Source organism: Balaenoptera acutorostrata, chromosome 12, assembly GCF_949987535.1.
Source record: "Balaenoptera acutorostrata chromosome 12, mBalAcu1.1, whole genome shotgun sequence".
In the NCBI taxonomy this organism is placed as follows: domain Eukaryota; kingdom Metazoa; phylum Chordata; class Mammalia; order Artiodactyla; family Balaenopteridae; genus Balaenoptera; species Balaenoptera acutorostrata.
Genome location: NC_080075.1, coordinates 47,247,790 through 47,270,356, shown reverse-complemented (window position 1 = coordinate 47,270,356; position 22,567 = coordinate 47,247,790). Strand labels below are relative to the sequence as shown.

The window sequence follows — 22,567 nt, the reverse complement described above, 5'->3', positions numbered from 1 at the left end:
GTGCAATCCCCAGCAGGTCTTTTTGTAGAAATTTACAAGCTGATTTCAAAAATTTAAACAGAAATACGAAAGACCTAAAATAGCCAAACCAAATCTGATAAAGAACAGAGTTCGAAGACTAACACTATCTGATTTCAAGACTTACTATAAAGCTACAGTAATCAAGACAGTGTAGTATAGGCATCAAGATAAATAAATAGATCAATGAAATAGAACAGACCTATGGACAACTGATTTTCAACAAAGGTACAAAGGCAATTCAGTGGAGAAAGTCTTTTTAATAAATTATCCCCGAACAACTGAATAGCTATCAGCAAAAAAATAAACTTTGACCCATACCTCACACCATATATAAAAATTAACTCAAACTGGATCATAGACCTAAATGTAAACCAAAAACTATAAAATCCTTAGGGGGAAAAAAAAAATAGGAGAAAAATCTCTGCAGATTAAGCACAGATTTCTTAGGTATGACACTAAAATCTCAATCCCTAAACGAAAAAAACTCATAAATTAGATTTCAACAAATTAAAGACTTCTACTCTTAGAAAGACACTGTTAAGAGAATGAAAAGACAAGCCACAAACTGGGAGGAAATATTTGCATCATATATTTGGTAAAGGATTTTTATTCATAGAATGGAACACTACTCAGCAATAAAAAAGAATGAATTATTGATAGATGCAATAACATGGATGAATTTCAAAATAATTAGGCTAAGTGCAAGAAATCAGTCAAAAAAGGATACCTACTATATGATTCCATTTATATAAAATTCTCAAAAATGCAAACTAATCTTTGGTGACTGAAAGCAGATTAGTAGTTGCCTGGGGACTGGAGGCAAGCTCTGGGAGCGAGGGGTGGGGAGTAGTGGGAGGGAGGGATCACTGGGGGAATGAGGGAACTTTTGGAGGATACATATGTCAAAACCTAACAAACTGTACATTTTATGTACAATTTAGTGTATGTATGTCAACTCACCACAACAAAGCTGTTTTTTAAAGGAAGTGGAGCAAATCTGACAAAATATTAACATTTATTAAATCTTGATAGTGAGTACATGGCTGTTATTTATGTTTCTCACACTTTTCTGTATACTTGAAATATTTCATAATTTAATTTGGAAAACCTAATCAAACCCCTTAATGTTACAGGTAAGGAAACTGAGTAAATGGTAGATCTTGTTTCCCAGTTCAATACTCTTCCCATTCTATCAGGAAAAAAAAAAAGTATAATTAGCATACATATGTAAGGTTCAGAGAGAAATGCTTACCCTTAAATTTACTCACTGTCCCAATGTTTTGAAGAATTCTTCTAGGACTGTTTGCTGCAAAATAAACTGCCTTTTCATATTCCCCAAGTGAGATTAATTCATTGAACCTACAGCCAGTGCATTTCATTATATATTAGTACACAAAAAAAGTAAAGAAAAGTGATTAGAAATGTCTAATACAGACTAAACATAGTAGCATAGTAATACAGAAAAGCACCTCTAATAAATTACAACTAGATTCATTCGCTCTGTGAGATATTCTTTCACTTCCTTCCCTAATATTGTTTTGTGTAGCCTCAGAATAAGACTCACCTGCCAGGTGACTTGAACCTGATCCTGTACCTTATTCCTATAGTGCTGAGAGCAAGCCATAGAAAGAGCAACTGAATTTATTCAGTTGAAAGAACTTCAACTGAATTTATAATGAGCTCAGATTTTTTTTCTCTCATATCATCTCCAGAAGAAAAGGGGAACCAGGGGAAAGAAGGGCAATCTGCTTAAAGGCTCAGCCTAGGGGAAATATTAATTGCACACAAAGGCTGCCAAGTTGAAGATCAAGAAGTGTCCTTGGTATTCAGAAGCCTTAGTTGCTCTGATAGGAATCAGACTCCCAACTAAATGTGAGACTAATACAAGAAGAAAAGATAATGGTTCAGATAACTTAAGCTTCTACTCCTCTTCCTAGGGCAAAACATCTCCAACTCAGTCCTTACTCACAATTAATAAAACTATGGCAAACAGGATTTAAAGAGTGTTGCAAATGAATGTGGAACCCCAGAGGAGAAAAACACCAAAGTAACATTAAGCAAAATACATAAAACTTTTAACCTCAACCAGGGTTTTTCTCTCATATCTGAAGCTGATAGACTTAGAGAAGCATAGGGTGTAAGGAAATAATCCAGGCTTTGGTGCCCCTCAAAATGATCTTTACCCCTTTTTTGTACCATATCAACAAGCAAATCAACAGTTGAAAACTGTTTAACATAGAAGACTAGGAATATTACATATGTTCACTACATACTGGCCTCATAGCCTATGAATTAACCTCTTATAGAATAAAGTCTTAGATCTCTAAGCCTCTACTATAAAATATATATAATAATTTAATAAGTATTAGGAGGAAATATGCCTTCCTAATATGTCATAGGATGGAAATAATGAGAAGAAAAGGACTAAATTGGCTAGGATAATCTGACACAAGAAGGTCAGAAAAAAATAAATAAAAAATATAAAATATAAAAATAAAACTTAACACTACAATCCACCTATATCCTCTGAAAAATCTCCTAGACTATCAATCTGGTATTTTTTCCACAAAGAATCTATTTTTTAAAATTCTAGCTTATTTTCTAATTTGTCTACCAGAGTAGAATTTTAAAATACAAAAGCTAGAGACTACAGCTCAAAAAGATGCTAAATAAATATTAAATAAATGCTATAATATCTTAACAAGGACCATCAAAAAGCTTTTAAAATATTTGCCTTTCAACGTAGTATAGCAAAATTTCGGCTTCTTTTGCCTTGCCTGGTTCATCTTCAAGTAGTTCTTCAACAATGTCTTGTTCACCTGTAAATATTGAAAGCACCACTGGATGACATTTAAGGTTATCAATCAATAGAAAATAACAAACATATAAATGTTTAATACCAACAACTTAATGCTATAGTTTCTAATAGCACCAACCTCTTCCTAAACTGAGTAGCTTCCCCATCCCTTTCTTCCTTATTTTCAGGTACATTTTCAGGTATTCTCTCCTTGGCTAACCAAGTCTACTCTTTACCAATTATTTGTCAGCTGTTGAAGGAAGAAGCCCACAGGGTAACAGAGACCTAACAGAAGTAAGTACATTTTTACTTTCTTTAAACTCAGCCTAGGAAAATCCCCATTCTTTAGCTTTCTGGGGAAAAATAAAATGTTTTCCATTATTCATGTTAATTAAAAAATATAGATCATTTACCGTGTAAATCTTTATTGTTCTGAATGTGCTCCATGAAGTCTTGAAATGATCTGCTCATATCAGATTTTACCCACAAAGTTAGTGCCTGTGAAATAATCTGCAGTCTTTGATGACTATAAAGATAAAAAACATTAACAATATTCTGAACCTAAAATCAAATAGTGGAATATTAAAATAAACACAAATAAAAGCTTCAAACTGTAAAAAATATATATTCAACTTTCATACCGAAACTGTAATTCATTGTTCAGATTTTCAGCTAAATCTCGCCGTTCTAACACCACAATCATTTCCTCATCTAAATCTGCCTTCCTCTGAGCTGGTAAATATTTTTTTGACATAAGTTGCTCAATTTCTGCATATTTATCTTCAAGATGTTTCAAGTATTTAGTGAGAGCATCTAAACTGACAGATTCTTGGAGAGTCATGCCTAAGGGAAAAGGGAACAAATCAAACAAGCCAAGCCATGTGTGGGACTCTTGTGCTCAAACAGCAAGTCTTAGCAGAATAGGTCAGATGGTTGACTACGTTAAGAAATAATTAAGAAATTGTAGCATGCACTCGAAGATTATTGAACATAAACAGAATTAGCATACATTTCTAAATGGCTGGTAGTTTTAAACAAATCATCAATGAAGACTTAGTGAAGACTGATTGTCCAAACCTTAACATTTTAAGAAAAAAAATTTTAATGACCGCATCACCACATCTTGCAAACCCCTAAATATCAATCTTATTCAGTAACACCAAGAACTTCTGCCTAATAATTCAGGATTCCTGTTCAATGATTTTTCCCTAACCAAACCTTCCATTAGTCTACTACAACTAACCCCAGGGTAATCTTTATTCTCTCCAATGCAAAGTTTATAAATGCTTGCCAAATCTTCAGTCTTTTCTCCCTTGTTCATTGTCCCCTCTATTCATTATTCATAACTGCCCCCCACATACACACACACTTCAAATGACTTTCATTCTCATTCAGACCAATTGCTGCCTTTAAAGGCACACCTCAAAATTCTCTTCAAGAAACCCCCCTGGATTAACCCTAATCAATTTCAATCATTCCCTTACACCCTGAATCCCTTCAGCATTTAATCAATTTGTCAGCTATTTTGTACTTATTCATATGTATCTTATTTGTAGTCTGCTAGTCATAATTTTATACTTGAAAGTGAATCTAGTCCCTGCTTCAACCAATCATAGGATGATCATTCAACCTCAGTTAAAATCCTCTGGTGTGGGGTAGCTCATTATCTCAAGACATAGCTTCTTCCATTGAAACCAAATCTGACTTTCTAAAATTTCCACTTATTGATTCTGCCTCTGGATAAACACTAGTTGGAATTTTGAAAAGTTTTGAATACAGTTATCTATTCTCAAAGTCTTTCTTTACTCCAGGATGTATATTTGCAATTCCTCTATCCATTCATCATACAAATCTCTCAATATTCTGGAGGAATTCCAGGATATACTCCAATTTCTTAAAATGTGGCTTGGCTGAAAATGAGGAACCAGTGAACGCTGACATCAATGTGAATCAACAATATTCACCAGAATTTAACGTACCACAGTTTTTTCACATATTCCATGGTTTCTCAAACTTTATAAAATGCATCAGAATAACCTGGAGAACCTGTTAAACCACTGACTGCTGGGCTCCACCACCCGACCCCGACTCCCATCCCTGGAATTTCTGACAGAGTAAATCTGCAGTGGAACCAAAACATTTGCATTTCTAACAAGTTCCCAGGTAATGCTGATGTTGATGAAGGAACCACACTTTAAGAGCCACTGTACTATACTTTATATAATCCAGCCAGACTGGAACTCTTTTTTTTTTTTTTTTTAATTTTTATTTATTTATTTATTTATTTATTTATTTATTTATTTATTTATGGCTGTGTTGGGTCTTCGTCTCTGTGCGAGGGCTTTCTCTAGTTGTGGCAAGCGGGGGCCACTCTTCATCGCGGTGCGCGGGCCTCTCACTATCGCGGCCTCTCTTGTTGCGGAGCACAGGCTCCAGACGCGCAAGCTCAGTAATTGTGGCTCACAGGCCCAGCTGCTCCGTGGCATGTGGGATCTTCCCAGACCAGGGCTCGAACCCGTGTCCCCTGCATTGGCAGGCAGATTCTCAACCACTGCGCCACCAGGGAAGCCCCAGACTGGAACTCTTTTAATCGTTTAGGGTTGTTTAAGTTTTCTCATTCCCTTGTATGTACCTAGAGGCCAGACTAAAGCTGTTTGTAAAGTCTGGCTAAAGTCCTGGTGTACTTGGAAGATATATACATGGTAACACATATATATTAATTTGTGTAACTGGAAACAGTTGGAATTTCTCTCAAATATTTTAAACAAAATACTGTACCTGGAATAGGTTTTGAAGGATCTTTGCAGAAAATACAATATTGTTCTTTTGTGTCATACTCTGCCCTAAGTTGTTTCATTTCATCTATTTGCAATTGAATCTTTGAGGAATTATTTTCAATAAGCCTCATCCTGAAAAACAGAAAGGCTTTTTTATGTTTCTTTCAATGAATTATTTAATCATACAATTCAAAGTAAAACAGGTTAAATTATTACTTTAATTTGGCTAATTATCATTTTGTACCGTTATGAACGTAGACGGAAGTTTACAAAAAAATTCCTAGGAAGTTAACTAACCTCACAAGTGAGGAACAATTTTCTTTCAAAGTATCAGTAAAATCTTATACTGCCTATGATTCGTAACCTTATTGGAAATTTGTAAGTGTTAAACATAATAATCTGGCCACAAAATACTATGTCTATTCCCTTTAGTTGAAAATTACCTTTGCAATTTAAAAATTACTTTTGTTAAGTAATCGTATTAGTTTCCTGTGGCTGCTATAACAAATTACCACAAACTTGGTGGCTTAAAACAGCAGAAATCCGTTCTTTCACAGTTCTGGAGGCCAGAAGTCCAGTATTAGTATCACTGGGCCAAAATTTGTGTTTTCAGGATTGTGCTTCCTCTAGAAGCTCTAGGGGAGCTTCCTTGCCTCCTCCATTCCTTGCCTCCTCCAGCTTCTGAGGGCTGCCGGCCTTCTGTGGCTGCATCACTTCAATCTCTGCCCCTGAGGTCATGATGCTTTCTCCCCGTGTGTCTGTGTCAATGCTCCCTCTACCTCTCTGTATAAGGACACTTGTGATGGTATTTTGGACCCACCTGGATAATCCAAGATAATCTCCCTAGCTCAAGATCCTTAATGTAATCATATCTGCAAAGACCCTTTTTCCAAATAAAGTAACATTTCCAGGATTAGGACCTATTTCTTTGGGGACCATTATTCAGCCTACTCTATTAATTTTGATTCTAGAGCTAGAGGAATGATAGCATTTTGAGATAAAAGTGAGTTCATCCAGAAATGGAGGTTTTAAAGACCAAGAAGTAAATAAAAACTTCTTTTAAGCATTATTTGAAATTTACTTCCTAGTTTATCACCAATATTTTGGTCCAGGGAGGAAATAATATATTAAAATCAGTTAGCTACATAAATGTTACAGGGTTTTTGGCAAATTAAAAACAAGTTTGTCAGTAGATAACCGCTACCTAAGTCTGATTACTATATAGAGTTCTTGGTAACTACAGATGGCTCAGAGTAGGAGCTTGCAGTATTTATGAAAGAGGGACTGTGGAAATAAAATATCCTTGGCTTTCATCCAAATAGTTATGCTTTAGGAAGAAAGACGTGTTAAAAGTAAACAGACTTTCGAAAAAATTGAAAGCAGGGACTCAAACAGATACTTGTACACGAATGTTCATGGTGGCACAAGTCACAATAGCCAAAGGTGGAAAAAACTCAAGTACCCATCAACTGATAAGTAGATGAAATATGGTACATACATACAATGGAATATTATTCAGCCATAAAAAGGAATTAAGCTCCAATACATGCTACAACATGGATGAGAAGGTATCCAGTCATTGCTCCTATCCACAGCTACTTTTATGATCTCTTTATCTTTGACAATTTCACTACAGTAAATCTAGTTGAGTATTTCTTATTACTTACAATGGGATTCTTTGGTCTTCCAGAATCTGTGAATTGGTATCTTTCACCAGTTCTAGAAAATTCTCAGCCATGTTCTCTTCAAATATTGTCTCTGTCCCATATTCTCTTCTCTTTGAGTTGTGATTAGACATAATAATATAACTTTCTCACTCTGTCCTCCATGTCTTTTTTTATAATAGCTTTATGGAAATATAGTTCGTATACCTTAAAATTCACCCTTGTAAAGTATACAATTCAGTGAATTGTAGCATATTCAAAGAGTTGTGCAAATACTACCATTTCTAGTTCCAGAACATTTCATCACCCCCAAAATAAGCCCTGGACCTGTTAGCAGTCTGCTAAGCAGAAGGCAATTTTCCATGCAGTCCTCAAAGGTGGAGCAGTTTACCTCTTGTTCACTCTTCAAGGGTGCAGCCCTTTATCATCCCAGCTTTATATGGGGAGGATTTCCCAGTAGACTACACCCCTTGGGCAGATAGATCCTGGGCTCTGTCTCTTGTACCCCTGTGCCACAGACTAAAAACTAAAGCTTACGGTCACTAGTTTTTTTTTTTTTTTTTTTTTTAATTTATTTTTTATTTTTTATTTATTTATTTATTTTTTTTATAGCTACTTTATTTATTTATTTATTTATTTTTGGCTGTGTTGGGTCTTCGGTTCGTGCGAGGGCTTTCTCCGGCTACGGCAAGTGGGGGCCACTCTTCATCGCGGTGCGGGGACCGCTCTTCATCGCGGTGCAGGGACCGCTCTTCATCGCGGTGCGCGGGCCTTTCACTATCGCGGCCCCTCCCGTTGCGGGGCACAGGCTCCAGACGCGCAGGCTCAGTAGTTGTGGCTCACGGGCCCAGCTGCTCCGTGGCATGTGGGATCTTCCCAGACCAGGGCTCGAACCCGTGTCCCCTGCATTAGCAGGCAGATTCTCAACCACTGCGCCACCAGGGAAGCCCCGGTCACTAGTTTTAATAAATGCTTTCAGGGTCAAAGAAGCTTTAGTGCTTCTCTATCTTTTGTCTTCTGTTATGATTTTGCCTTAATATTTCTGTCACTACCCTATCAGCTTTCTGTTACTTTTGGAAAAAAATTTTTTTACCATCTTATGTAGCATATTGCCCCAATAGGAAGATCTATCCCAACATCTAGCAAGCCACATTACCAGAAATGGAGGTCAAATTTTACATAACTTTCCAGGTTGACTTGAAATTATCTATAAGAATAATTTACCCATCAATTACCAAATTTACCCATCAATTACCAAATGGAACACTGAAAATCTGAGACTACTTAACAAGAGTGAGCATTTTATCCTCTCCCAGTAGGTTATTTACCTTTGTGCATCAGAGCATTAAGTGCTCTATTTCAGATGGTAATCATGAAATTGTACTATTAAACCTTCCATGCAAGAAATCACCTGGAGCAATTATCTGTATCCTTCATTTTATGATACTACAATGTGTCTCCAGTTATCCTAAGAGATATTACAAAATTCTCAAACAGAATTAGTATTATTTTTCAAGTAAAAATATAGTAATTTCAATAGGAAGGGTAACATAAAAACATGGCTTTAAAATAAAATTGAAATTGAAAAAGACTAAGAACCACTCGTTATAGTTACAATGGCTAGTTAATATAACCAAGTAACAATTATCACCTTTTGGGCTACTTACTAATATACTTACTTTGCTTGAAGTTGAGTTATTCTTTTCCTATGATATACCAATGCTGTGGGCTCTCCTGCCAAAACTTTAAGTTTTCCATGAAGATAAAATGCAGTTCTTCGGCTTTTCTTTATTGTCTCAATAAAGGCATCGTATTCTTTTTTGATTGAAGTAAGAATGGATTTGTATGCAGTGACATACTCTATTACCTAAAATATGATTTTTCTAGAAATGGATCAAAAGACTTGCAAATATAGATTATAGATTTTTTTTTAATGAAACATGATGGGCAATTAGAAATCTAAAATTTTACAAATTTGAGCTTGCATTCATATGCAAATACCACTGACTATTAAAGACAGTTAATTGTTACTGAATATATGCTCTTTGTGAATCATTACAATTCTGTGAGCTTAAATATGAGAGAGAAAAAAAAAACACATGTTTTTTGCTCTACTAGGAATTAACACATACATTATATGAGGTCAGATAAAACCAATACCAGATCTAATTATCCCAATTCTGGATCTCTTAAATACTATTACATATCGTCCCTCATTACCTCCAAGTCTAGTCTCTGACTTCATTCAGACCTTAAAATCCTGGACTCCCTCCACTTCCCTGTTTTTCTAACCCATCTGCTCCTACTAGCTGATCAATACTCTCAATTACCAAACTGCATTTCTAATCCCAAGATGTCAAGTGCAACTGGAGAAAACCCTTCATACCTTACATTCATAGTTTACAATGGTGTTTAAGTACATAATATCTCTGGAATGATAATGGAAGAGAATAGAAACCTACAGAGAAGGAAAGGAAAACAGAAACATACAGAGAAGGAAACCTACATAATATCTCTGGATCGATAATAGAATAAAATAGAAACCTACAGAGAAGGAAAGGGAAGTAGGGTCTAAGATGAGAAGGACCAGACTTTCCACTGTATACTCTTCTTATTGGTTCTTTTACTTTTCTTTTCTTTCTTTTTTTTTTTCCTGGTTAATCTTGTGTAGGCATTACCCATACAAAAAAACAATAATAACTAAGGAGCACTTTAAAGAAGTTGAAAAACAAAAAGTTAAAAATAATTTATGGTTGCCAAATTCTGCTCACAAGGATTTCAGAAGGTGTCGAGGCATATAAAGAATAGATGTGATCAATCCACAGTTTTCTCTGAAAGATACAATTACGCTTTCTACCCTTACTACATCTCTAGTCTCTGGTATATCGCACTGTTAGCTAGAAAATACCTAGAAAAAATTATCCAGGAAGACATCTGGTCTATCAAGAAATGGTATAAGGAGGGGAGTTCCCTGGTGGTCTAGTGGTTAGGATTCGACGCTTTCACTGCCGTGGCCCGGGTTCAATTCCTGGTAGAGGAACTGAGATCCTGCAAGCTATGCAGCCCAAAAAAAAAAAATGGTATAAGGAGATAACTGATCAATGCCAAGCACCAGGAAAGGATATCTGAATGGGAGATACTGGTCATCTTTTTGACATGACCGACCATACTACCTATCCATCCAAAGGACTGCCACCCGGCAACTTTCAATAAAATAGAGATCATTAATCTGTGGTCTTCCAAATTAAATACCCCATGGTTCCTGGCCATCCTCCACTCCACAAGCCTCTATGATGTGCTGCAACAGTTCAAGACAACTCAGATATGTTAATGGATAGAAAACAGACTTGTAGTAACATCACGATCAGCTCCCATATGGGTTTGCTAGAAGAAGTAGATTTCAGAACACCCATAGGAATCTTTAAGAATGCACAGAAAATGCATTAACGTAAAGGAGGGAAACTTGTATGCCAGAGGTAGAACAGTTTTGCTAGGTCCAGAAAATATTTTAAAATTTAGGAAATTTCACCCAAAACCCAAATTTTCAGCTTCTCTTGAAAACTGAAAAATCTACCAACGTGGAACCCCCATTCCTTAATGGCAGTAATCAGCTGGAGCTTTAGATTGGACTGGTTTTTCATTTTACCATAGTCCCCATGATTCCTTATTCTGTTAAAGCCAGTCCACTTAACTCTTTTATATGACCTTCTTGGCCTCTAGGGATTCAAGTTTCAGACTCTGGTATTAAGGTTTCCATTAATCCCCCCCCCCCCAAAACAGAGCCATCCTTACCAGGTACAGGGATCTGAGGGAGAAGAGGAATGGTATCCATTCCACCTCAGCACCTACACACGAATATACACGATTTGTACAACACGCTACCAGGATGCAAAAGGCCAGTCAATTTCCGGAGTCCAATTACCTCCATAATTCACCCATATCTGTTGAAGCTCACTCTTCCTAGCTTTGGTTTTCTTTGCTTACTAAGTCCTTGGCTCTCTCTGCAACGTACCCTTAACTCTTGTTACACAGCCTCAGGTCCTCCTTGCTTTGATTTAGGCATGGTTCTCTAGGCCAAATCCTCTATCTTTGATTTTAAACAGAATTTGGTATTTGTTCTCTGGTTCTAAGTACTCAGAGATGCAAGCTGACACTTTCATCTTTTGCCCAACCAGATCCTTCCAAGAGAGGAGGAAGATTAGAGAAGGCAGGCATTAATAGTTTATTAACAATCAAATGTGTTAGAATAACATGAAAATGGAAAGGCAGATTATCTTATTGAGAAGCTAGAATAAAAGTTTCTCTAAGTACCAAATGATTTCTATTTCAGATTCCCCTCTCAGTCCTGAAGAATAGGATACTTCACAATGTACAAATGTACAATTTATAACTGTACAATGTACAAACAGTCCAAATGGAAATCCTGGGGGGTAGGGAGAAAAGGACTAAAGATACAGAAATTATCTTTTATTTAATCCCATGTCTTTTCTCTAAGAATTAAATTTACCAAAGCTCCTCCAAAATGACTTCACTATAACTATACTAATTTAAAGCAGAGAGCTCTTCATGTAAGAAAACTTCTGACAAGTGTTAGCATTTGGACATGCAAAGATAAGTATGTTACAATTATGATAACTTTCATTTGCTGATTTCACACAAGTAGAGTCTCAGCATGATTCCTGATATTTATAAAACCTATTCAATACACTACCTTCACTACCTTTAAATATTCACCTAATACATTCCTTAATGACTAAAACACCAAAACAATTTCATTGATCATAACAACTTATAAAATGAAGCTAACCTGCCAGTGTACCAGTTCCAAAAGACAGATTTTCCAGATGACTTAAAAGGAAGAAAAGATTCTTTTTTTCCATTTTATACTTTTATGGATATGCATCAATTTTCTTAATTCCACTTGTAGGTATATATCACTACTTTGTGTTCACTTTTCCTTAGAGTGAGGCACTATATTTTTATTTAGAGGAGAAATAAGACTCTGTATAATGTTTAAAATTTAAACAAAACACTGAGTTCCTATTTTGCCTATGGCTGTTTTACTCAGAGACCAATAGTTTACAGAAGTCTTCACATAAGTAATTACTTCTTCTAGGTAAGGAGGAAAGAGTGCTGACTTCACTAATTTTACTGTCAGGGCATCTTACGTGGGTAAAAAAAGAAAGTGAGATAAAAAAAATGAGGATCGGTGGCCATATTGCAATTGTTTTTAAGGAAAAGCAGGTATTTCTAAAACCTTGAAAAGCAAAATCAAATGTTACATAAAGCTGCAGCATTTTCTGACCTCCATATTTCCAACATTCAGTGCAGTTAAACCCCTTGTTTATCATGCCTATTTAGACCTCTAATCTACAAGGAGTCTCAATTTAATATGCTAGATCAAATCTAAACCAAGATTTTAATTATTCCACAAACCAACCCAAAACGACAAAGAACTACCAGGTTCGTGCTTACAGCCCAATTCCTAACAAATCAGATAATGATTTGAGATGGAAAGTCAAAATGATATTAGAGGGCACAGCTAGGTTGTTGTTCAAAAACTGATAGCCTGCACTTAAGCTACAATAACTGAAACACTCATTAACTGTCTAGTAATATAAACCCAGCATTGCATTTTCCCCATTCATCCCTTTCTGACAAATTGGATGAACTTCTCAAAACTGACAAATGGAATGTACTCAAACAAGCAGTGGTGTTACTAAGGCAGGAATATTAGTTGTCAAGATAGACCATTTCTACTACATAAAAACTCTGTTGTCTTAAAGCATTATGATACCTTATCAAAAACGTTTCGGTATATGATGTAATATTCCTCAGCAGGTCCTTCCTCATTACAGCCCACTCTTTCAGTTTCTGTAATTATGTATCTTTGCATTCTTTCCAAAAATTCCTTGTCACCTCTACTAATGATAGGAGGGAGAACTGCATGTTTATTTATTTCTTGGATGGACATATGTCACAGTCTGCACACCTGTTCACCAGAGAAAAGTCTTGACTTGCTTTTGCAACAAAGTCAAAACTTTGATAAGCCTGAAAGAAAAAGACCATCAATTAATCTAAAGCTTAAAATAAATTAAGTCAAATATTGATCTAAATAAAACATCTATTTGTTTCAGAAAAAAAAAGTCTCATGGATCTCTGAAATAAATATTTCAACCTATGAATTAAAAGGTCTGATCATTCTACTACCATGTGCTATACTATACCTCTGGGATAGAATACCAGTCAATAAAGAACTCATTTCTTACTAAACAAGTATATGTATCATATGATTGAATGGTTTCTTTAACTCAACACTTTCTAACAGGTTTATTAGCATTTTATTTGTTTCATGTGGGAAAACTAGTTTGGAGGCCTCCTGATGAAGCAAACAAGGTCAAATACTCCTCTACGCATGTACCTACCTGGCCCAGTCACAGTTATCTAACACACAATAGCTATAAATAATTCATGAATTTATTTTTATGATGAATTTTATTATAATTCTTATCTTTACTATGAACGTACTAACTGAAAAGTAAGAAGTCAGGACTTCTGCTAAAATCTGTACATCAGTGATGTCAAAGATAACAAACTGTACCTTTCTGAGTGAGGTTTTCAAGCAGCTATATTTCACTGCTCTTTTAGTAAAGAATTATTATCCAACTAGAGTTGGATACAAAAGTTGGTTCCTGGGCTTCCCTGGGGGCGCAGTGGTTGAGAATCTGCCTGCTAATGCAGGGGACGCGGGTTCGGGCCCTGGTCTGGGAAGATCCCACATGCCACGGAGCAGCTGGGCCCGTGAGCCACAACTACTGAGCCTGCGCGTCTGGAGCCTGTGCCCCGCAACGGGAGGGGCCGCGATGGTGAAAGGCCCGCGCGCCGCGATGAAGAGTGGTCCCCGCGCCGCGATGAAGAGTGGCCCCCACTTGCCGCAACTAGAGAAAGCCCTCGCACGAACCGAAGACCCAACACAGCCAAAAATAAATAAATAAATAAATAAAGTAGCTATAAAAAAAAAAATGCTAAAAAAAAAAATATCACTACACCATGCAATTAAGAAAAAAAAAAAAAAAAAGTTGGTTCCTGAGATCTATTCACATCAACATTAAACAGACCCATGATTTGCTTAAAAATGTGTGGCAAGGTAAAACATTGTAACTCCCCTAATTCCCATCACAGAAGTTTATACTCATGGTATAAGATTTGGAAAATATAAACCAAATTTGGAAAATTAATGAACAACCAAAACTCATCCAGAATCCCACCACCAAAAAATAATGACTACTTAATTGGTGTATTTCCTTCCAATGCTTATAATTATAAAAACTAGGATCACACTCTATACTCAGTTTTGTATCCTATTTTTTTCACTTAATATTAAAAGCAGTTTTCCATGTTGTTAAATATTATAGTTTTCAAAAACATGACTTCTAATGATTGCATAGTACTTCATGGTATGATACACAATAACTTACTTAACCATTCCCCACCTGTTGGATATTTTCACTATTATAAATAATGCTGTGAAGAATAAATGCCTAAATCAATTTTACCATGTTTTGGCAATATAATTGATACTTAGTTATCTAAAATAACGTATATGGCCAATAAATACTGCCCATAAGCCACATATTGGAGGAAGGAGACACCAAAATAATTTCAAAGTTTAAAAGACCTAATTTATCTTTATATTGATGAACTGGATAATGAGAAATCAATTTATAAGTGAACATAAAGTAGTTCCAACAAAGCAATAATCCATAAATGGATCAACAGTTTTCCCAAATAAGAAATCAATTTCTTTGTTCATTCATTCAACCAATATTTACTGAGTGTCTATTAAGTGCTAGGCATTGTTTTATAGCTAGAGATTCAGCATTCCCCATTATCCTTCCCCACTCCAGTGCATAATACAGTTATAAATAAGATAAGTCCCTGGCTCCTTGGAGCTTACGATCCATTAAGGGAGACAGACTATAAATAATGTAATTTCCAGGAATTCCCTGGCGGTCCAGTGGTTAGGGCTCAGCGCTTTCATTGCCGTGGACCCAGTTCAATCCCAGGTCGGGGAACTAAGATTTTGCAAGCCGAGCAGCGCAGATGGGGAAAAAAAAAAAAAAATGTAATTTCAGATAGTAAAAGATAAAAGTCAAAGGAGGAAGGAATGGGTGTGATCACTGGGGAATGGGTGGTCACATCTGAACACCAGTGGCTTCCTATTACCCTTAGGATAAAATCCAAGTTCCTTTCCTTAGTCTATGAATGCCCTATAGGAACCAGGGACTTTTTCTCTGACCAAATCTAGTCTTCTCATGCCCCTGTCCTCCTCATAACCCCCATCCACTCCTATAAACTTGCTCTCTTACCTGAGGGTCTTGCATAATTCTCTCCCCATCCCTGCATTCCCTTCCCGCATCCTCACCACTCTCCTCCTCCATAAGATACACACAGTACTTCCACTCTCATTTACTTGGCTTTGATTTATTTTTCAGATCTCAGCCTATACAGCTCCAGGAAAGCTGCCCTGGATTCCCTTAAATTTGATCAAGTGCCACTGCTATGTTCTCCCACTTACTGTGCACTTCCTCTATCATGATATTATCACTCAGAATTCTGGTTATATTCTCTCTCAGTAGGCTCTAAATTTGATAAGATCAGGAACCAAAATGTTCTCATTCCCCATCTTCCTTCCCCACCCATATGCATTCCAGTGCATAATACAGTTTCTAGCAGAGCACATGCACCACCCACCACCCCCCCCAAAAAAGAAAGTTGATTATTAATCAGTAATCACGGAGCAATAATCTGGTCTGCTCAGAAGACATGACTTGTGCCCTCAAATCAGAACACAGCTAAAGTGATTGTTCCTCAGCATCTACAAAATGCCACTGAGTTACACAGACCAACTCAGATTACCTTGCACTCACTCATTCAAATTAGACACTTAGGGATACAGAGGAAACAAGTCACAAGGGTTCCTAGACAAGTATGGATTCTAGTTAAATGAACCTCTGCCACAGAGCAGAGAAGGCAGTATGACCAGTGGGCACAACGGGCTACAAAAGCCCAGAGAGGCACCTCACTAGTCTGTGGGAGAGGGCAGGGAAATATTAGGGAAAACATCTCATGAAACAACATCCAGGACAATGCTTAATCTGTGCTGCATTTATTTATTCAATAAATATTGGGGGGGGGGGCACCTACTGTGTGTCTGCCGCTATTCTAGGCACTAGAGATATAGTACTAAACAAAACAAAGTCCCTAACTTCCCAGAGGCTACATTCAAGTAATGAGACAGAAGACACACAAGTAAAAAACAGTATAACAGATGGGGGTAAGTTGTATGGGGAAAAATAAAACAAGGAAAGGGGTACAGAGAGTAAGAAAGGTGGGAGGGTGCCATTTTACATAAGGCATTAAGTCAGGAAAGAGAATTGCCCTCACTGATAAGGTGACATTTCAGAAACCTGAAAAAAGCAGGTAATGTAGATTCCTGGGAGGAGAGTAGTTGAGGCAGAGAGAGAGGCAAGTCCAAAGGCCTCAAGGCAGGATAGCTTATCTGCCAGCAAGAAGGCCAGGAAGACTAGAAGAGAATGAGAAAAGGAGAGAAGAAAGATGAGGTCAGAGAGGTAGCTGCCAGATCATGTAGAACATAGGGCCTTGAAGGTAGCGGCACTACCAGCCCATGGGGCACCTTTGTGCAGGTTAGAAAAAGATGCTCCTTTCTCTGCGCAGACTCGGCAAGAGGAGCAATGAGCTGAATTGTGGCCTCCAGTCATTCCAGTGTGGGAGTGACAGCCTTGCTTATAGGAACTTAGGCTTAACTCAGAGAGAGATGAAAGCCATTGGAGAGCTGTGGGCAGAAGAATGACAGCTGACTTCCATTTTCAAAGAATTGCTCTAGCTGCTCTGTGAAGACAAGAGTCAAAGCCACAAGAACTACTGGGAAGCTACTACAATAGTCCAGACAAAAGATAACGGTGGCTTGAATCAGAGTGGTAGCAGAGATGGTGAGAAGTGTTCTGCATATACATTAAAAGTAAAACCAAGATTTGCTGAGGGATTCGATGTGGGTATGAGAGAACAGTCAAGGATGACCATAAAGTTTTTGGCCTCAGCGACTGAAAAGATGGAATTGCCATTTATGAGATGGGAATATCAATTTCATAAGATCAGGAGTTTGGGCCTCCCTATTAGACATGTTGAAGTTCAGGTGAGTCTGAGTGAGAAATAAGTTTATAAGTTATATGCATATAAATGACATTTAAAAGTTATGAGACAGAATGGAAAATGATCTGGGAAATGTAAACAAAGCAGAGGTCCAAGGACTGGGCATTGGGGGCACTCCAAAGTTTAGAGGTCTGGTAGATAAGGAGGAAGCAACAAAACAGCCTGGAAAAGAGCATCCAGGGAGATGGAAGAAGAGAGATGGAAGTCAGGTGAAGAAAGTGTTTCAAAGAGAAAAGAAATGATCAACTGTGTCAAATGCCGCTGATAGGTCAAATAAGATTAAATGGCCATTGAATTTAGCAACACGGAGGTGATTAGTAACTACAAGAGCTATTCCACTGGAATGGTGGAGACAAAAGCCTGACAGGAGTGGGTTCAGTCAATGGAAGGAAAAGAATTAGAGACAATGAGTATAGACAACTCTTTCGAGGAGTTTTTTTGTAAAGGTGGAGATTAGCCGGCAGAATATGGTATGAGAGCGTTCCGCAAAGAAGAAACGGATTCTTCAGAAGTGCCAAAGCATGAAAGAGCTTGTCAGGAACTTCAATTAGCTCAATGATAAGTGAGTAATGGGTTTGGCAGACTGGGCTGTAAGGAAGGCAGAGGCTGACTATCACACTAAGGAATTTGGATTTTATCTTGAAGGTGAAGTAGCATTAATGACATAAACATTTTTACTTTTTATAATATGTTGGAGGCAAAAGTGAAGGTGGGTTAGAAAAAGACTGGGGACAGATAAAATTAAGGAGCCTGAATTTGGGGATGGAGATGCAGAGAGGAGGGCACAGAGAGATAAAGAGAGAAGACATTAGGAAGGTGCACGCACAGGATTCTGCGGTTGCGCCGCGGCGAAAGGCCAGGGGAAGGGAGTTAACTCGCCCGCCTTGCCAGGACAGCCCCCCACACATACTCCAAAAACTTCCTCTTAGGACTTTCACCACAACTCCCAACTCCAAACTTGGAAATTCTACAATAAATAAACCTTTCCGCGGGTTTCCTTCCCATGTGGCCTCATTTGAAAATTTGAAAACTCCTGAGATTTTCAACATATTTAACCGTTTCACACTGCATAGTGACATATAAGACAGAACCGTCCTTAAACTAGGAGAACCTCCGGGGTTGAAGGCGGGGAGGGGCTACAGGGCGAGACAAGGACGGACAAGAGGTTTTGAGGATACCACCTATTTTTCAGTTTGCCTGGCGTTGGCCACAGGTGTGCCCTTCCCTTGAAGGCCCAGGGGATCATCCGCCCCTCACCGCCTCAGTAAGTGGGTGATGACACTTTCGGGCCCCCACTCTTCCCCAGCCTCTTAACCTTCCCTCCGAGTCACTTCCGACCCGTTTCCACCTTCCCCGAAACCATTACTGCGCTTCACCCTTGCTCCCTCCTCACCTTAACCCCTTCCTCCAAACCCCGACGCCAGGGCTAGGCGATAGTAACTAGGGAGCCCGGGGCTGTGGAACTGCATCTTGGGACGAGTAGTCCTAGAGAAAAGAAAGCAGCGGAAAACTACAATTCCCAGAAGACACTTCTATTTCCTCCGTTTTCCTCATGAGGCCCCCTCAACCCCACCCCTTTTTAAAGACCCTCTTAGCCACGTCAACTACGGTGGAAAATTCTTTTAAAGACATTTTTAAGTTGCTTAAATCTGCTATTTCAGAGCATTCTGAAAGCTAAAGTGAGAAATAAGCCAGGCTACCGGGAGGACAAATGAGGTCACGAGCTGGTCTGGCACGTGGCTGGACAGCCGCTGTGACAGCGCTCAGGCATTTGGCGTGGCCGCCTAGGAGGCGGGGCCTCCGCGGGGGCCCCGGGAAAGCCCGTGGGCCGGCGCGCTGCCCTTCTTTTCGGATCCGCCATCTGCGGTGAGTATGTGCTCTCGGCCGTTCTCCGGCCCGCGGCCTACTATCGCGCCTCCTCTGTCCCTAACCTCACCCGTTTCCTCCTTTTCCTCACCCTCAGGTGGCACCGCCGCCAATATGCAGATTTTCGTGAAGACCCTGACGGGGAAGACCATCACTCTCGAGGTACGGGCCAGGCGGTGGGAGAAGCCGCGGCCTGAAGGAGGGGGGTGTCTGAGGCGGGTTTCGGCAGGCGCGCTGCTTTCCGTCTTACAGTATGTTTCCGAGCCTGGGTTCTAAAACTTGGCCGTAAAGGGAGGGTTGTTTTGCTGAGCTGGGGAATAGGGCAGGTTTCCGATGCCTAAAGTCCGAGTCTGTCGCCTCTGGTGGTTCCCGCCAGGTAGCCGCTGCCGGGGTCGCGAGGTGGGAGGGTGGCGCTCCCCGCAGGTGGGCGCGAGCACATGTGGCCCGGCCGCCGACGCCCGGGGCTGGGGGAGGGAGCGTGCGCGCCGGGGAGCCTGTCTCCAGCTGCGTGAGCCAATGGCTCTACTAGGTAGGCTTCAGCCCCCACCGGCTCGGCTCCCGGATGACCTTCTAACTGAATGGAGCGATTACTCTAGTTCCTGATTGTGTTACCTATACGTTTGCACTTCAAAACTGCTAGGTCGAACCCTCGGATACAATAGAAAACGTCAAGGCCAAGATCCAGGACAAGGAAGGCAAGTTAATATTTTCTGATTCAGAAAAACTAACCTGCAGAGGCTCTGTCAGGCGCTAGACATACCTGCTCTTTGTGGGGTGGGAAGAGGTTAGATTGACAAAAATCCTTTTGGAATAACAGTAGACAGACGTTTATCAGCGTGGAGCCAAGCTGTAGTACCTTTTCACGTGTGTGATTTTGGACATGCTAGTTAGTTTACATATGTATACTTATCTGTAAAGTGGTTAACGTGTGTTAGGATTAAATGAGATAAACTGTTTAAACATTTACAATTGTATTTTCCCTGTAGTAAGAACTCACTGATGGATGTTAGTACCATTTATTTGATTCAGGATTATAAATCTTGAGCAGATATGCTTGTTTTGCAGTCAGTTAATTTGTTTGTTCAACTTGTTTCCCATTAGGAATTCCTCCTGACCAGCAAAGACTGATCTTTGCTGGCAAGCAACTGGAAGATGGACGTACTTTGTCTGACTACAACATTCAAAAGGTCTGTTTGGAGAAAAGCAGCCCTTTATAATTTATTTTTTTATTTTTGCCTGTGTTTGGTCTTTGTTGCGGCATGCAGGCTTTCTCTGGTTGCGGGGAGCGGGGGCTACTCTTCATTGCGGTGCGTGGGCTTGTCATTGCGGTGGCTTCTCTTGTTGCGGAGCACGGGCTCTAGAGCGCAGGCTCAGTAGTTTTGGCCATGGGCTTAGTTGCTCCGCGGCGTGTGGGATCGTCCTGGACCAGGGCTTGAACCCGTGTCCCCTGCATTGGCAGGGGGATTCTTAACCACTGCGCCACCAGGTAAGTCCCTTAAGTATGAATATTTGTATCTTAATTTGGAAATTTTGACTAATACTCAAAAAGTGGGGAGAATAGCATTAGATTAGCAGTAGATTCCCAGGTGATTTCTACACCAACATTTGAGAAGTGCTGCTATAGTCTTCTACATTTTGGATTTTGCGTATTGCATCCCATGGTGTAATTTAATGTGTTCTTTAATCTATGAACTAAGAGTGTATATAGGAATCAGATACCTCTTTTTTTCTAAGACTCCCCCATCTGTGGGTGTACTTCCTGTCATCCAGTTAGAATGTGCATGATGCTGGTTGTCCATTCTCCACGGAGCACTAGCATTAATGTAACCATTTTTAAAGGCTGTTCTGTTCTCTGTTCAATAACAGGAGTCCACTCTTCATCTTGTGTTGAGACTCCGTGGTGGTGCTAAGAAAAGGAAGAAGAAGTCTTACACCACTCCCAAGAAGAACAAGCATAAGAGAAAGAAGGTTAAGCTGGCTGTCCTGAAATACTATAAGGTGAGCCAAATTATTAAAAATAATAATTTATCTCTGGTTTCAAACTCTTTAATATAAAAGTTGGGGGGTTTTTCCTGTTTGGTATTTGAATAAGCTCTATATAATGGGGTTTACCTCTAGCTACTTTATTCCAAACTAAGTTTCTGATTTTGAAGTCAGATCTGGGTTCAGGTCTTAACTCTGTCCACCTCTTGCAAGGCTGGGCTTTAAAAACTCTGAACTTTTTTGTTGTAGTAATTATTGGTGAGAATTTGGGGTGCTTCGGTTTGTAAGTACTAAGAAATATCACTGTTGTGTGATTAAAAGGTTAAATATTTTGAGTCATTTAAGCTAGACTTCACAGTATGTCGTAAGATTATCTTAACAGCAAGTTTATGCTTTTTAGGTGGATGAGAATGGCAAAATCAGTCGCCTTCGTCGGGAGTGCCCTTCCGATGAATGTGGTGCTGGAGTTTTTATGGCCAGCCACTTTGACAGACATTATTGTGGCAAATGTTGTCTGACCTATTGTTTCAACAAACCGGAAGACAAGTGATTGTATATTGGTTAATAAAAGACATGAACTAATGAACTAACGTTTAAATGTTGAGTTTTATTCCAGTGATTTTAAAAGTGGGTTTTAAGCATCAAATTAATCGCACTATTTTCTTAGGTAACCTGTACTTGGCAGAATTATGTTGCATTTGATACCAGCTGTCTAGATACAGGCCAGTTTCTTTGTACCTCAGCAGTATTGACATTTTTGACTGATAATTCTTGGTTGTAGGGACTTTCCTGTGTATCATAGGGTGATGAACAGCATCTCTGGTCTGTACCCACTTGCTGCCAGGAGCACACCACCACCTACTGGAGGTTCCAGTAGGAACCTCCCCCACCCCCAGATTGAGAAACATTGGTTTGTGTGACTTGGTATTATAACCTTGCCTAAAAGGAAGCTACAATGTATTGACACTTGTTTCCTACAAAGGAAGTTTAAAGGCCGCAGAGCTGTCTTAAGAAGTTACCAGTTAAAAAATTGATCTGCATATGGCTGATTCACTTTGTTGTACAATAGAAACGAACACAGTATTGTGAAGCAATTATACTCACTCCAATAAAGATCTATTAAAAAAAAATTCACCCAAAGTCCTTTAATGTTGAGTGTGAACTCTTTGGAATTTAAGTTCTGAGGTTTGCTCATTGGTACTCTTGACACTGAAAAATAATGGTTT

General features: G+C 38.9%; 2 protein-coding genes across 5 annotated transcripts in view; one reads left to right on the top strand and one right to left on the bottom strand.

Annotated features, from left to right (window-relative positions):
• Positions 1–18,956, bottom strand: part of CLHC1 (clathrin heavy chain linker domain containing 1) — a 37,593-nt gene extending 18,637 nt beyond the window's left edge. The window contains exons 1-8 of one of the 4 annotated variants that reach the window (XM_007190006.2): positions 18,886–18,956; positions 13,057–13,310; positions 8,939–9,126; positions 5,597–5,727; positions 3,460–3,661; positions 3,232–3,344; positions 2,756–2,840; positions 1,274–1,380 (exon numbers count right to left, since the gene is read on the bottom strand). In XM_007190006.2, the coding sequence (XP_007190068.1) occupies positions 1,274–1,380; positions 2,756–2,840; positions 3,232–3,344; positions 3,460–3,661; positions 5,597–5,727; positions 8,939–9,126; positions 13,057–13,233 (1,003 nt within the window). In that variant the 5' untranslated portion in view covers positions 13,234–13,310; positions 18,886–18,956. Of the gene's footprint in view, positions 1–1,273; positions 1,381–2,755; positions 2,841–3,231; positions 3,345–3,459; positions 3,662–5,596; positions 5,728–7,262; positions 7,305–8,938; positions 9,127–13,056; positions 13,311–13,860; positions 13,903–18,885 lie in introns of those variants that run through there. The other 3 variants (XM_007190005.2, XM_007190007.2, XM_007190008.2) reach the window with 3 other exon arrangements.
• Positions 18,957–19,419: 463 nt separating this feature from the next.
• On the top strand, positions 19,420–21,927 carry RPS27A (ribosomal protein S27a). Its single transcript, XM_007190004.3, has 5 exons — positions 19,420–19,520; positions 19,999–20,053; positions 20,460–20,545; positions 21,225–21,356; positions 21,742–21,927. Exons 1-5 carry the CDS (start codon positions 19,473–19,475, stop codon positions 21,889–21,891), a joined length of 471 nt encoding a protein of 156 aa, XP_007190066.1. The 5' UTR covers positions 19,420–19,472; the 3' UTR covers positions 21,892–21,927.
• The last annotated feature ends 640 nt before the right edge of the window (positions 21,928–22,567 follow it).

Bases quoted from the DNA above. Each gene is read 5' to 3' on its own strand.
- RPS27A (XM_007190004.3), top strand. From the start codon at position 19,473: ATGCAGATTTTCGTGAAGACCCTGACGGGGAAGACCATCACTCTCGAG. The intron at 19,521-19,998 runs GTACGGGCCAGG...CAAAACTGCTAG, and splicing joins GGAAGACCATCACTCTCGAG to GTCGAACCCTCGGATACAAT. The intron at 21,357-21,741 runs GTGAGCCAAATT...TATGCTTTTTAG, and splicing joins CTGTCCTGAAATACTATAAG to GTGGATGAGAATGGCAAAAT.